Source organism: Pollachius pollachius (genome assembly GCF_949987615.1).
Source record: "Pollachius pollachius genome assembly, chromosome: 7".
NCBI lineage: Eukaryota > Metazoa > Chordata > Actinopteri > Gadiformes > Gadidae > Pollachius > Pollachius pollachius.
In genome coordinates, this window is record NC_136940.1 from 349,629 (window position 1) to 362,999 (window position 13,371).

At 55.7% G+C, this 13,371-nt stretch overlaps 1 protein-coding gene across 2 annotated transcripts in view; it reads right to left on the reverse strand.

The window, feature by feature from the left end:
* Positions 1–793: 793 nt before the first annotated feature.
* The window catches only part of thop1 (thimet oligopeptidase 1), a 13,921-nt gene continuing 1,343 nt past the window's right edge, over positions 794–13,371 (reverse strand). For both annotated transcript variants that reach the window (XM_079740452.1, XM_079740453.1), the window contains exons 3-14: positions 10,730–10,878; positions 9,844–9,951; positions 7,477–7,579; positions 5,827–5,984; positions 4,947–5,082; positions 4,723–4,865; positions 4,108–4,331; positions 2,144–2,345; positions 1,859–2,045; positions 1,479–1,607; positions 1,119–1,255; positions 794–1,018 (exon numbers count right to left, since the gene is read on the reverse strand). In XM_079740452.1, coding sequence (XP_079596578.1) covers positions 872–1,018; positions 1,119–1,255; positions 1,479–1,607; positions 1,859–2,045; positions 2,144–2,345; positions 4,108–4,331; positions 4,723–4,865; positions 4,947–5,082; positions 5,827–5,984; positions 7,477–7,579; positions 9,844–9,951; positions 10,730–10,878 — 1,823 coding nt within the window. In that variant the 3' untranslated portion in view covers positions 794–871. The remainder of the gene's footprint in view (positions 1,019–1,118; positions 1,256–1,478; positions 1,608–1,858; positions 2,046–2,143; positions 2,346–4,107; positions 4,332–4,722; positions 4,866–4,946; positions 5,083–5,826; positions 5,985–7,476; positions 7,580–9,843; positions 9,952–10,729; positions 10,879–13,371) is intronic.

The following is a 13,371-nucleotide window of genomic DNA, read 5'->3' on the forward strand; positions in this document are numbered from 1 at the left end:
GGGCTGGGTGGAGGCGGGCGGAGCAGGGAGCAGCTGGTAAACAAGGAGCCACCTGCAGACCTCTGGGGAGGGACACATCTGGGTTTCCTTAATGAGTTGAGTTGTTGTTCCTGAGATGGAGAGCTCCGCCTCTCTGCTGCTGCAACACAGCCTGAGGTCATCCCAGCTGGCCCGCGGGCAGAGGCACCCCCTGCGACGCCCACATCACGCCGACCGCCCGCACCCACAAACAGGCTCCCCTGCTCGGCTGGGATTGTCCTGTTCAGCCGTCTCTATTCTGAGGGGGGCGAGCTCTATTCTGCAATGGAAACTAGTGGACGCATTCTGAACTCTTTCTAGGTTAGAGCTGGTTAGTTAAGGTAATAGGTGAGAGAAAATAAGTGTAGGTAATCAGTTAGATATGGTTAAGTTGAGGTATTGGGTTAGCTACATGTTTTCTATCACGTTTTCATGAATAATTCTTTTAGTGTTTTCTCAGTGTGTCTCGTGTCTCCTGAAGGTGTTTCTGGTGTCTCCTGACAGGGTTTCTGGTGTCTCCTGACAGTGTGTGTCTGGTGTCTCCTGAAGGTGTTTCTGGTGTCTCCTGAAGGTGTTTCTGGTGTCTCCTGACAGTGTCTGGTGTCTCTTGACAGACAAACTGTCCAAACCGATCAAGGCTGCACAACAGACCGCTGATACGTTTGCAGGGTATGTTGTTTAGGGTTCGATTTAGTGGTTTGTTGGTTACATTTGTCAAAAAAGAATGTAAGCCCTTATCTACTTACACACACACACACAGACTCAAGGTGCACTCATTTATTGATTGATATTTTTCACCAAGACATTGTATTTTCTACAGCGAGTCACTTCCTCCTGAGCGGGCTGTGATTGGTCAGCAGGGGCAGGGGGCGGGGGCTAGCCCTTTACTCAGCAGGAAGGCTTCCGGTTTTGGTTCACGCCCCAAAAACTTCCGGAGCATCTCGGAGGCGTCCAATGAGCCGCCAGGCTGCAGAATACACTTCCTGTAGTCCAGACCCACCTAGAAATATAATATTAATATATAGTAAAATTAGTGAACCTGTAGTTTGTTTATTTAATACATAATGTATTGATCAATTTATTGATCAATGAATCAGTACCTTGGGCTCCATGATGCCCTCCTGTTTGAAGCGGCTGTAGAACATGTCCATGGAGAAGACCTCGCTCCACAGGTAGCCGTAATACTGGGCGTCATACCCCCCCGCCAGGTGGCCGAAGGTCGCCGGCATGTTGGTCCCTAGAGGTCACAGGTCAACCACAGGTCAACCACAGGTCAGAGGGCGGCCAAACCACTTTTAACATCGTCTACTTGATCACAAACAACAGATGGGTGAGACAGACAGCGGAGTGAGACGCCGTGTGAGTGAGTGAGTGAGTGAGTGAGTGAGTGAGTGAGTGAGTGAGTGAGTGAGTGAGTGAATACAAGTGCTGGTGCCAGAGGGTGAGAGAGTGAGACAGACCTGGCGAGGCGGGGACCCCAAGGATCTCAGCAGACAGGCGGCTGTACTCGTCTGCGGGCTCCAGACCGGGCCGGGTGTGCAGGGCCTGGTCCACCTTGGCCAGCACGATCTGCCTCAGGTTAAACATACCTGTGGAGGAGTGAGACAGAGGAGAGGAGTGAGACAGGGAAGAGGAGTGAGACAGGGAAGAGGAGTGAGACAGGGAAGAGGAGTGAGGCAGGGGAGAGGAGTGAGGCAGGGGAGAGGAGTGAGACAGGTAACAAGAGTGAGACAGGGAAGATGAGTGAGACGGGTAAGAGGTGTGAGACGGGTAAGGGGAGTGAGACGGATAAGAGCAGTGAGAGGAGTAAGAGCAGTGAGACAGGTCAGAGGTGACAGACCGGTGTTGGCGAGGCGGGACTTGATGAGTTTGTCCAATAGAAGGTCGGGGATGGGACTTCCTGTCTTGTAGTGGCGCGACATCCTCCTCAGAGGCTCCGCCTCCCACACCCAGTTCTCTAGCATTTGGGACGGAGCCTCCACGAAGTCCCTCTCCACATGGGTCCCGCTGAACATGGCGTAGTCTGCCTGAGGAAGTGACATCACAGCCGTCAGAGCCCCGCCCCTGGGGTGAGTCACACAGGAAGTGCTGTGTGGAGAGGGTGAGTGGAGCAGGGGATCTGTACCTGAGCACAGAGCTGGTGCATGACGTGTCCGAACTCGTGGAAGTAGGTCTCCACCTCGTCGTGCTGCAGCAGGCTGGGCCCGGCTGCCGTGGGCTTGCTGAAGTTGGCCACCATGGCCGCCACCGACATCTGCCGCGATCCGTCCGGGAGAAGGCAGCCGGGCTGCAGGCCGAAGCAGGCGGCGTGGCCGTACTTCCCCTCCCTGAGGACGGAACAGAGCCTTAGTATCACTCCTCCGAGCATCAGGATCACTCCTCAGTATCACTTCTCAGTATCACTCCTCAGAGCATCAGGATCACTCCTCAGTATCACTCCTCAAAGCATCAGGATCACTCCTCAGTATCACTTCTCAGTATCACTCCTCAGAGCATCAGGATCACTCCTCAGTATCACTTCTCAGTATCACTCCTCAGAGCATCAGGATCACTCCTCAGTATCAATCCTCAGAGCATCAGGATCACTCCTCAGTATCACTCCTCAGAGCATCAGGATCACTCCTCAGTATCACTCCTCAGAGCATCAGGATCACTCCTCAGTATCACTTCTCAGCATCACTCCTCAGAGCATCAGGATCACTCCTCAGTATCACTTCTCAGTATCACTCCTCAGAGCATCAGGATCAGTCCTCAGTATCACTTCTCAGGATCACTCCTCAGAGCATCAGGATCACTCCTCAGTATCAATCCTCAGAGCATCAGGATCACTCCTCAGTATCACTCCTCAGGGCATCAGGATCACTCCTCAGTATCACTCCTCAGAGCATCAGGATCACTCAGTATCACTCCTCAAAGCATCAGGATCACTCCTCAGTATCACTCCTCAATATCACTCATCAGGATCACTCCTCAGTATCACTCCTCACTATCACTCATCAGGATCACTCTTCACTATCACTCATCAGGATCACTCCTCAGGATCACTCCTCAAGGCATCAGGATCACTCCTCAGGATCACTCCTCACTATCACTCATCAGGATCACTCTTCACTATCACTCATCAGGATCACTCCTCAGGATCACTCCTCTCACTAGTCTCTACTGGGCCCAGGACAGAGCAGGTCTTCCTTTAATCACCCTGGCCTGAACGGTAGAACCAGAACCTCACCTGGTCTCACCTGGGGAACAGGCAGAACCTCACCTGGTCTCACCTCACCTGGTCTCACCTGGGGAACAGGCAGAACCTCACCTGGTCTCACCGGGGGAAGAGGCAGAACCTCACCTGGTCTCACCTGGGGAACAGGCAGAACCTCACCTGGTCTCACCTACTCTCCTCACCTGGTCTCACCTGGGGAACAGGCAGAACCTCACCTGGTCTCACCTACTCTCCTCACCTGGTCTCACCTGGGGAACAGGCAGAACCTCACCTGGTCTCACCTCACCTGGTCTCACCAGGGGAAGAGGCAGAACCTCACCTGGTCTCACCGGGGAAAGAGGCAGAACCTCACCTGGTCTTACCTGGGGAACAGGCAGAACCTCACCTGGTCTCACCTGGGGAACAGGCAGAACCTCACCTGGTCTCACCTCACCTGGTCTCACCTGGGGAACAGGCAGAACCTCACCTGGTCTCACCGGGGGAAGAGGCAGAACCTCACCTGGTCTCACCTACTCTCCTCACCTGGTCTCACCTGGGGAACAGGCAGAACCTCACCTGGTCTCACCTACTCTCCTCACCTGGTCTCACCTGGGGAACAGGCAGAACCTCACCTGGTCTCACCTCACCTGGTCTCACCAGGGGAAGAGGCAGAACCTCACCTGGTCTCACCGGGGAAAGAGGCAGAACCTCACCTGGTCTTACCTGGGGAACAGGCAGAACCTCACCTGGTCTCACCTGGGGAACAGGCAGAACCTCACCTGGTCTCACCTGGGAAACAGGCAGAACCTTACCTGGTCTCACCTCACCTGGTCTCACCGGGGGAAGAGGCAGAACCTCACCTGGTCTCACCTGGGGAACAGGCAGAACCTCACCTGGGGAAGAGGTCCAGGTAGAACTGGCCCACCAGGGCGGAGGAGATGCGGTCGGTGACGGAGTAGAGGGTGACGTCGGGGTGCCAGACGGGGGCGCCGGCCACCAGCTGGAAGGAGAGCCCCAGCAGCTCTTGGTAGATGGCCAGCAGGCCCTCCGTCACCACCTCCATCGGGAAGTACTCCTTCAGCTGGTTCTGGTCCACCGCGTAGTGCAGCTCCTCCACCTGCACCCCCACCAAAACAACATGTACTACGTCAGCTCCTCCACCTGCACCACAAGAACATGTCCTACGTCAGCTCCTCCACCCCCACAACAACAACATGTACTACGTCAGCTCCTCCACCTGCACCACCACAACAACATGTACTCCGTCAGCTCCTCCACCTGCACCACCACGTCTACTAATTTAATCAGTGTCTACCAGTTGAGGACCCGACCGAGCCAGATCAAACCAGATAAAACCAGACTGAGCCAGATCAAACCAGATAACACCTTACTGAGCCAGATCAAACCAGATAACACCGGACTGAGCCAGATCAAACCAGATAACACCGGACTGAGCCAGATCACACCAGATCAAAGCAGCCCGAGCCAGAGCCCAGCGGCGGACCCACCTGGGTCATGTAGTAGCGTGTGTCCCAGGCGTGCAGCTGTCCGTCGAAGGCCAGCCCTCTCTTCTCACACTCCTTCTCCTTCAGCTTCAGGAGCACCGCCCGTTCCTCCTCGCCCAGGGGCCTCAGCTTATGGCCCAAGTCCTCTGGAACCAACACACCTCAGGTCAGCTTCACCCACACACGGCTCCTCCTCCTCCACCCACCAGGGACCTGAGGACACCCACCCAGGAAGCTGGCCACCTTCTGCCCAGACTTGGCCATGTTCATCTCCAGCACAAAGTCTGCGTGCGTGCTGAAGCCCAGCAGGGAGCTCTTCCGGCCGCGCAGCGACACCAGCTGCTTCAGGATGGACGAGTTCTCCTGTAGGGGAGCACATCGAAGGGTTAGGGTGGTGTGGTGGAGGGTGGACGTGTGAGGGGGGGAGGTGTGAGGGTGGAGGTGGAGGTGTGAGGGGGGAGGTGGAGGTGTGAGGGGGAGGTGGAGGTGTGAGGGGGAGGTGTGAGGGTGGAGGTGGAAGGTGGAGGTGTGAAGGTGGATGTGTGAGGGTGGAGGTGGATGTGTGAGGGTGGTGGTGGAGGGTGGATGTGTGATGGTGGAGGTGGATGTGTGAGGGGGAGGTGTGAGGGTGGAGGTGGATGTGTGAGGGGGAGGTGGAGGGTGGAGGTGTGAGGGTGGAGGTGTGAGGGGGAGGGTGGAGGTGGAGGTGTGAGGGGGAGGGTGGAGGTGGAGGTGTGAGGGGGAGGGTGGAGGTGTGAGGGGGAGGGTGGAGGTGTGTGGGTGGAGTTGGAGGGTGGAGGTGTGAGGGGGAGGGTGGAGGTGGAGGGTGGAGGTGGAGGTGTGAGGGGGAGGGTGGAGGGGGAGGTGGAGGGTGGAGGTGGAGGTGTGAGGGGGAGGTGGAGGGTGGAGGTGTGAGGGGGAGGGTGGAGGTGTGAGGGGGAGGTGGAGGGTGGAGGTGTGAGGGGGAGGGTGGAGGTGTGAGGGGGAGGGTGGAGGTGTGAGGGGGAGGTGGAGGGTGGAGGTGTGAGGGGGAGGGTGGAGGTGTGAGGGGGAGGTGGAGGGTGGAGGTGTGTGGGTGGAGTTGGAGGTGTGAGGGTGGAGGTTCACCTGCTGACAGCGGGAGTTGAAGGCGTTCTCCAGGGCCTTGCGGGTCTCGGGGTTCCAGCACTTCTTCATGGTAGGGAAGTAGTGCGGGTACTTCAGAGAGACCTGCAGCAGGTCGCCCTCCACCTCTAGAGAACCCAGGAAGTCCTCTGGGAGACCGCCTGCACAACACAACTCACACTGAAGCAACACAACCTGAGACTGAAACACAACCTCAGACTGAAACACAACCTCAGACTGAAGCAACACAACCTCAGACTGAAGCAACACAACCTCAGACTGAAACAAAACCTCAGACTGAAACAACACAACCTCAGACTGAAACACAACCTCTGACTGAAACAACACAACCTCAGACTGAAACACAACCTCAGACTGAAGCAACACAACCTCAGACTGAAACAACACAACCTCAGACTGAAGCAACACAACCTCAGACTGAAACAACACAACCTCAGACTGAAGCAACACAACCTTAGACTGAAACAACACAACCTCCGACTGAAACAACACAACCTCAGACTGAAGCAACACAACCTCAGACTGAAACAACACAACCTCAGACTGAAGCAACACAACCTCAGACTGAAACAACACAACCTCAGACTGAAACAACACAACCTCAGACTGAAGCAACACAACCTCAGACTGAAACACAACCTCAGACTGAAGCAACACAACCTCAGACTGAAGCAACACAACCTCAGACTGAAACAACACAACCTCAGGTGGAGGTGTAGTGTAGAGGTGGTGGTGTAGAGGTGGTGGTGTAGTGTGGAGGTGATGGTTTAGTGTAGAGGTGGTGGTGTAGTGTAGAGGTGGTGGTGTAGTGTGGAGGTGGTGGTGTAGTGTGGAGGTGGTGGTGTAGTGTGGTGGTGGTGGTGTAGTGTAGAGGTGGAGGTGTAGTGCGGAGGTGGTGGTGTAGTGTGGTGGTGGTGGTGTAGTGTAGAGGTGGAGGTGTAGTGCGGAGGTGGTGGTGTAGTGTGGAGGTGGAGGTGTAGTGTAGAGGTGGTGGTGGTGGTGTAGAGGTGGTGGTGTAGTGTGGAGGTGGAGTAGGAGGTGGAGGTGTAGTGTGGAGGTGTAGTGTGGAGGTGGAGGTGTAGTGTAGAGGTGGTGGTGGTGTAGAGGTGGAGGTGTAGTGTAGAGGTGGTGGTGGTGTAGTGCGGAGGTGGAGGTGTAGTGTGGAGGTGTTGGTGTAGTGTAGAGGTGGTGGTGTAGTGTAGAGGTGTAGTGTGGAGGTGGTGGTGTAGTGCGGAGGTGGAGGTGGTGGTGTAGAGGTGGTGGTGTAGTGTGGAGGTGGTGGTGTAGTGTAGAGGTGGTGGTGTAGTGTAGAGGTGGAGGTGGTGGTGTAGTGTGGAGGTGGTGGTGTAGTGTAGAGGTGGAGGTGGTGGTGTAGTGTGGAGGTGGTGGTGTAGTGTAGAGGTGGAGGTGGTGGTGTAGTGTGGAGGTGGTGGTGTAGTGTAGAGGTGGTGGTGTAGTGTAGAGGTGGTGGTGTAGTGTAGAGGTGGAGGTGGTGGTGTAGAGGTGGTGGTGTAGTGTAGAGGTGGAGGTGGTGGTGTAGAGGTGGTGGTGTAGTGTGGAGGTGGTGGTGTAGTGCGGAGGTGGTGGTGTAGTGTAGAGGTGGAGGTGGTGGTGTAGTGTGGAGGTGCTCACCGAGCTGCTGGCGGGTGAAGCCCAGGCGGGTGGTGTCCTCGTTCAGGTTCTTGCTGAAGTCGATGCTCAGGTTGCTAAGCTCCTTCTTAATGCTCTTGATCTCCTGCAGAGCAACACAACGTTCACCCTTTCACCAACGTGTTCACCCCTTCACCAATTCACCACGTTCACCCCTACACCAATGTTTACCCCCCTTACCACCACGTTCACCAATTCACCACAACGTTCACCCCTTCACCACCACGTTCACCCCTTCACCAACGTGTTCACCCCTTCACCAACGTGTTCAACCCTTCACCACCACGTTCACCCCTTCACCACCACGTTCACCCCTTGACCACCACGTTCACCCCTTCACCACCACGTTCACCACCACGTTCACCCCTTGACCACCACGTTCACCCCTTCACCACCACGTTCACCACCACGTTCACCCCTTCACCACCACGTTCACCACCACGTTCACCCCTTCACCACCATGTTCACCCCTTCACCAACGTGTTCACCCCTTCACCAACGTGTTCAACCCTTCACCACCACGTTCACCCCTTCACCACCACGTTCACCCCTTGACCACCACGTTCACCCCTTGACCACCACGTTCACCCCTTCACCACCACGTTCACCACCACGTTCACCCCTTCACCACCACGTTCACCACCACGTTCACCCCTTCACCAACATGTTCACCCCTTTACCACCACGTTCACCCCTTCACCACCACGTTCACCCCTTCACCAACATGTTCACCCCTTCACCACCACGTTCACCCCTTCACCAACATGTTCACCCCTTCACCAACATGTTCACCCCTTCACCACCACGCTCACCCCTTCACCAACATGTTCACCCCTTTACCACCACGTTCACCCCTTCACCAACACGCTCACCCCTTCACCACCACGTTCACCCCTTCACCACCACGTTCACCACTTTACCACCACGTTCACCACCACGTTCACCCCTTCACCACCACGTTCACCCCTTCACCACCACGTTCACCCCTTTACCACCACGTTCACCCCTTTACCACCACGTTCACCCCTTCACCACCACGTTCACCCCTTCACCACCACGTTCACCCCTTTACCACCACGTTCACCCCTTCACCACAACGTTCACCCCTTCCTACGTCCTAGCCCTCCTCCTGGCCCTCCTCCTAGCCCTCCTCCTGGTCTGAGTGGTCCTGGACCTCCTCCTAGTGGTCCTGGCCCTCCTCCTGGACCTCCTCCTAGCCCTCCTCCTGGTCTGAGTGGTCCTGGACCTCCTCCTGGCCTGAGTGGTCCTGGACCTCCTCCTAGCCCTCCTCCTGGACCTCCTCTTAGCCCTCCTCCTAGCCCTCCTCCTGGCCCTCCTCCTGGCCCTCCTCCTAGCCCTCCTCCTAGCCCTCCTCCTGGCCCTCCTCCTGGCCCTCCTCATAGCCCTCCTCCTAGCCCTCCTCCTAGCCCTCCTCCTGGACCTCCTCTTAGCCCTCCTCCTGGTCTGAGTGGTCCTGGACCTCCTCCTGGCCTGAGTGGTCCTGGACCTCCTCCTAGCCCTCCTCCTGGACCTCCTCCTGGACCTCCTCCTAGTCCTCCTCCTGGACCTCCTCCTAGCCCTCCTCCTGGTCTGAGTGGTCCTGGACCTCCTCCTGGCCCGAGTGGTCCTGGACCTCCTCCTAGCCCTCCTCCTGGACCTCCTCCTAGCCCTCCTCCTGGCCCTCCTCCTAGCCCTCCTCCTAGCCCTCCTCCTGGTCTGAGTGGTCCTGGACCTCCTCCTAGTGGTCCTGGCCCTCCTCCTGGACCTCCTCCTAGCCCTCCTCCTGGTCTGAGTGGTCCTGGACCTCCTCCTGGCCCGAGTGGTCCTGGACCTCCTCCTAGCCCTCCTCCTGGACCTCCTCTTAGCCCTCCTCCTGGCCCTCCTCCTAGCCCTCCTCCTAGCCCTCCTCCTGGTCTGAGTGGTCCTGGACCTCCTCCTAGTGGTCCTGGCCCTCCTCCTGGCCCTCCTCCTAGCCCTCCTCCTAGCCCTCCTCCTAGCCCTCCTCCTGGACCTCCTCCTAGCCCTCCTCCTGGTCTGAGTGGTCCTGGACCTCCTCCTTGCCTGAGTGGTCCTGGACCTCCTCCTAGCCCTCCTCCTGGACCTCCTCCTGGACCTCCTCCTAGCCCTCCTCCTAGCCCTCCTCCTGGACCTCCTCCTGGACCTCCTCCTGGATCTCCTCCTGTCCCTCCTCCTAGCCCTCCTCCTGGTCTGAGTGGTCCTGGACCTCCTCCTAGTGGTCCTGGCCCTCCTCCTGGCCCTCCTCCTGGCCCTCCTCCTGGTCTGAGTGGTCCTGGCCCTCCTCCTGGTCTGAGTGGTCCTGGCCCTCCTCCTGGCCCTCCTGGTCCGTACCTCCTGGGTCTCCTTGGGCAGGTGGAGGCCGTTCCTCTGGCCCAGTTTGATCAGACGCTCCAGGAACCGTCTGGACTCTGGATCCAAGGTCTCCGCCTCCAGCTTCTTCTGCAGGAGCACAGTGTGTTACCGCAGTGTGTTACCTCAGTGTCAGTGTGTTACCTCAGTGTGTTACCTCAGTGTGTTACCGCAGTGTGTCAGTGTGTTACCGCAGTGTGTTACCTCAGTGTGTTACCGCAGTGTGTTACCTCAGTGTGTTACCGCAGTGTGTTACCGCAGTGTGTTACCGCAGTGTGTCAGTGTGCTACCTCAGCGTATTACCGCAGTGTGTTACCTCAGTGTGTTACCGCAGTGTGTCAGTGTGTTACCTCAGTGTGTTACCGCAGTGTGTTACCTCAGTGTATGAGAGTGTGTTACCTCAGTGTCACTGAGTGTGTTACCTCAGTGTGTTACCACAGTGTGTTACCGCAGTGTGTCAGTGTGTTACAGCAGTGTGTCAGTGTGTTACCGCAGTGTGTCAGTGTGTTACCGCAGTGTGTTACCGCAGTGTGTTACTGCAGTGTGTCAGTGTGTTACCGCAGTGTGTTAGTGTGTTACCGCAGTGTGTTACTGCAGTGTGTCAGTGTGTTACCGCAGTGTGTCAGTGTGTTACCGCAGTGTGTCAGTGTGTTACTGCAGTGTGTTAGTGTTACCGCAGTGTGTTACCGCAGTGTGTCAGTGTGTAACCGCAGTGTGTCAGTGTGTTACCGAAGTGTGTTAGTGTGTTACCGCAGTGTGTCAGTGTGTTACCGCAGTATGTCAGTGTGTTACCGCAGTGTGTCAGTGTGTTACCGCAGTGTGTCAGTGTGTTACTGCAGTGTGTTACCGCAGTGTGTCAGTGTGTTACCTCCAGCGCTACGACCCTGAGGTACACATCCTCCCTCATGCTCATCTCCACGTCGAACTCCGACAGCTTCTTGTCCGCCTCGGTGCTGGAGGCGCGCACCGCCTTACAGGAGGAGACGTGCTGCGGGAAGTCCAGCATGTTCCTCTGGACTAGAGAGGAACCAACACACAGAGGAACGTCAGGGGAACCCTCAGAGAGGAGTGTGTGATAGTCCAGCATGTTCCTCTGGACTAGAGAGGAACAAACACAGAGGAACGTCAGGGGAACCCTTAGAGAGGAGTGTGTGATAGTCCTGCATGTTCCTAGAGAGAGAGGAACCAACACACAGAGGAACGTCAGGGGAACCGTCAGAGAGGAGTGTGTAAAAGTCCAGCATGTTCCTCTGGACTAGAGAGGAACCAACACACAGAGGAACGTCAGGGGAACCCTCAGAGAGGAGTGTGTGATAGTCAAGCATGTTCCTCTGGACTAGAGAGGAACCAACACACAGAGGAACGTCAGGGGAACCCTTAGAGAGGAGTGTGTGATAGTCCTGCATGTTCCTAGAGAGAGAGGAACCAACACACAGAGGAACGTCAGGGAAACCCTTACAGAGGAGTGTGTGATAGTCCAGCATGTTCCTCTGGACTAGAGAGAGGAACCAACACACAGAGGAACGTCAGGGGAACCCTCAGAGAGGAGTGTGTGATAGTCCAGCATGTTCCTCTAGACTAGAGAGGAACCAACACACAGAGGAACGTCAGGGGAACCCTTAGAGAGGAGTGTGTGATAGTCCTGCATGTTCCTCTAGACTAGAGAGGAACCAACACACAGAGGAACGTCAGGGGAACCCTTAGAGAGGAGTGTGTGATAGTCCTGCATGTTCCTCTTGACTAGAGAGAGGAACCAACACACAGAGGAACGTCAGGGGAACCCTCAGAGAGGAGTGTGTGATAGTCCTGCATGTTCCTCTTGACTAGAGAGAGGAACCAACACACAGAGGAACGTCAGGGGAACCCTTAGAGAGGAGTGTGTGATAGTCCTGCATGTTCCTCTAGACTAGAGAGGAACCAACACACAGAGGAACGTCAGGGGAACCCTCAGAGAGGAGTGTGTGATAGTCCTGCATGTTCCTCTTGACTAGAGAGAGGAACCAACACACAGAGGAACGTCAGGGGAACCGTCAGAGAGGAGTGTGTAATAGTCCAGCATGTTCCTCTGGACTAGAGAGGAACCAACACACAGAGGAACGTCAGGGGAACCCTCAGAGAGGAGTGTGTGATAGTCAAGCATGTTCCTCTGGACTAGAGAGGAACCAACACACAGAGGAACGTCAGGGGAACCCTTAGAGAGGAGTGTGTGATAGTCCTGCATGTTCCTAGAGAGAGAGGAACCAACACACAGAGGAACGTCAGGGGAACCCTCAGAGAGGAGTGTGTGATAGTCCAGCATGTTCCTCTGGACTAGAGAGGAACCAACACACAGAGGAACGTCAGGGGAACCCTCAGAGAGGAGTGTGTGATAGTCAAGCATGTTCCTCTGGACTAGAGAGGAACCAACACACAGAGGAACGTCAGGGGAACCCTTAGAGAGGAGTGTGTGATAGTCCTGCATGTTCCTAGAGAGAGAGGAACCAACACACAGAGGAACGTCAGGGGAACCCTCAGAGAGGAGTGTGTGATAGTCCAGCATGTTCCTCTGGACTAGAGAGAGGAACCAACACACAGAGGAACGTCAGGGGAACCCTTAGAGAGGAGTGTGTGATAGTCCTGCATGTTCCTCTAGACTAGAGAGGAACCAACACACAGAGGAACGTCAGGGGAACCCTTAGAGAGGAGTGTGTGATAGTCCTGCATGTTCCTCTTGACTAGAGAGAGGAACCAACACACGGAGGAGCGTCAGGGGAACCCTCAGAGAGGAGTGTGTGATAGTCCAGCATGTTCCTCTGGACTAGAGAGGAACCAACACACAGAGGAACGTCAGGGGAACCCTCAGAGAGGAGTGTGTGATAGTCAAGCATGTTCCTCTGGACTAGAGAGGAACCAACACAGAGGAACGTCAGGGGAACCCTTAGAGAGGAGTGTGTGATAGTCCTGCATGTTCCTAGAGAGAGAGGAATCAACACACAGAGGAACGTCAGGGGAACCCTCAGAGAGGAGTGTGTGATAGTCCTGCATGTTCCTCTTGACTAGAGAGAGGAACCAACACACAGAGGAACGTCAGGGGAACCCTTAGAGAGGAGTGTGTGATAGTCCTGCATGTTCCTCTAGACTAGAGAGGAACCAACACACAGAGGAACATAGGGGAACCCTTAGAGAGGAGTGTGTGATAGTCCAGCATGTTCCTAGAGAGAGAGGAACCAACACACAGAGGAACGTCAGGGGAACCCTTATAGACGAGTGTGTGATAGTCCAGCATGTTCCTCTGGACTAGAGAGGAACCAACACACAGAGGAATGTCAGGGGAACCCTCAGAGAGGAGTGTGTGATAGTCCTGCATGTTCCTCTGGACTAGAGAGAGAGGAACCAACACACAGAGAGTGTGAGAGAGTTTAGAACACACACAGAGGAGTGTGTGATTGTCCAGCACCTCCTCTGGACTACACTCAGAGGAATGTCTATCTTTATACTATGTCTATAAATAGAGTTTATACTACACACACA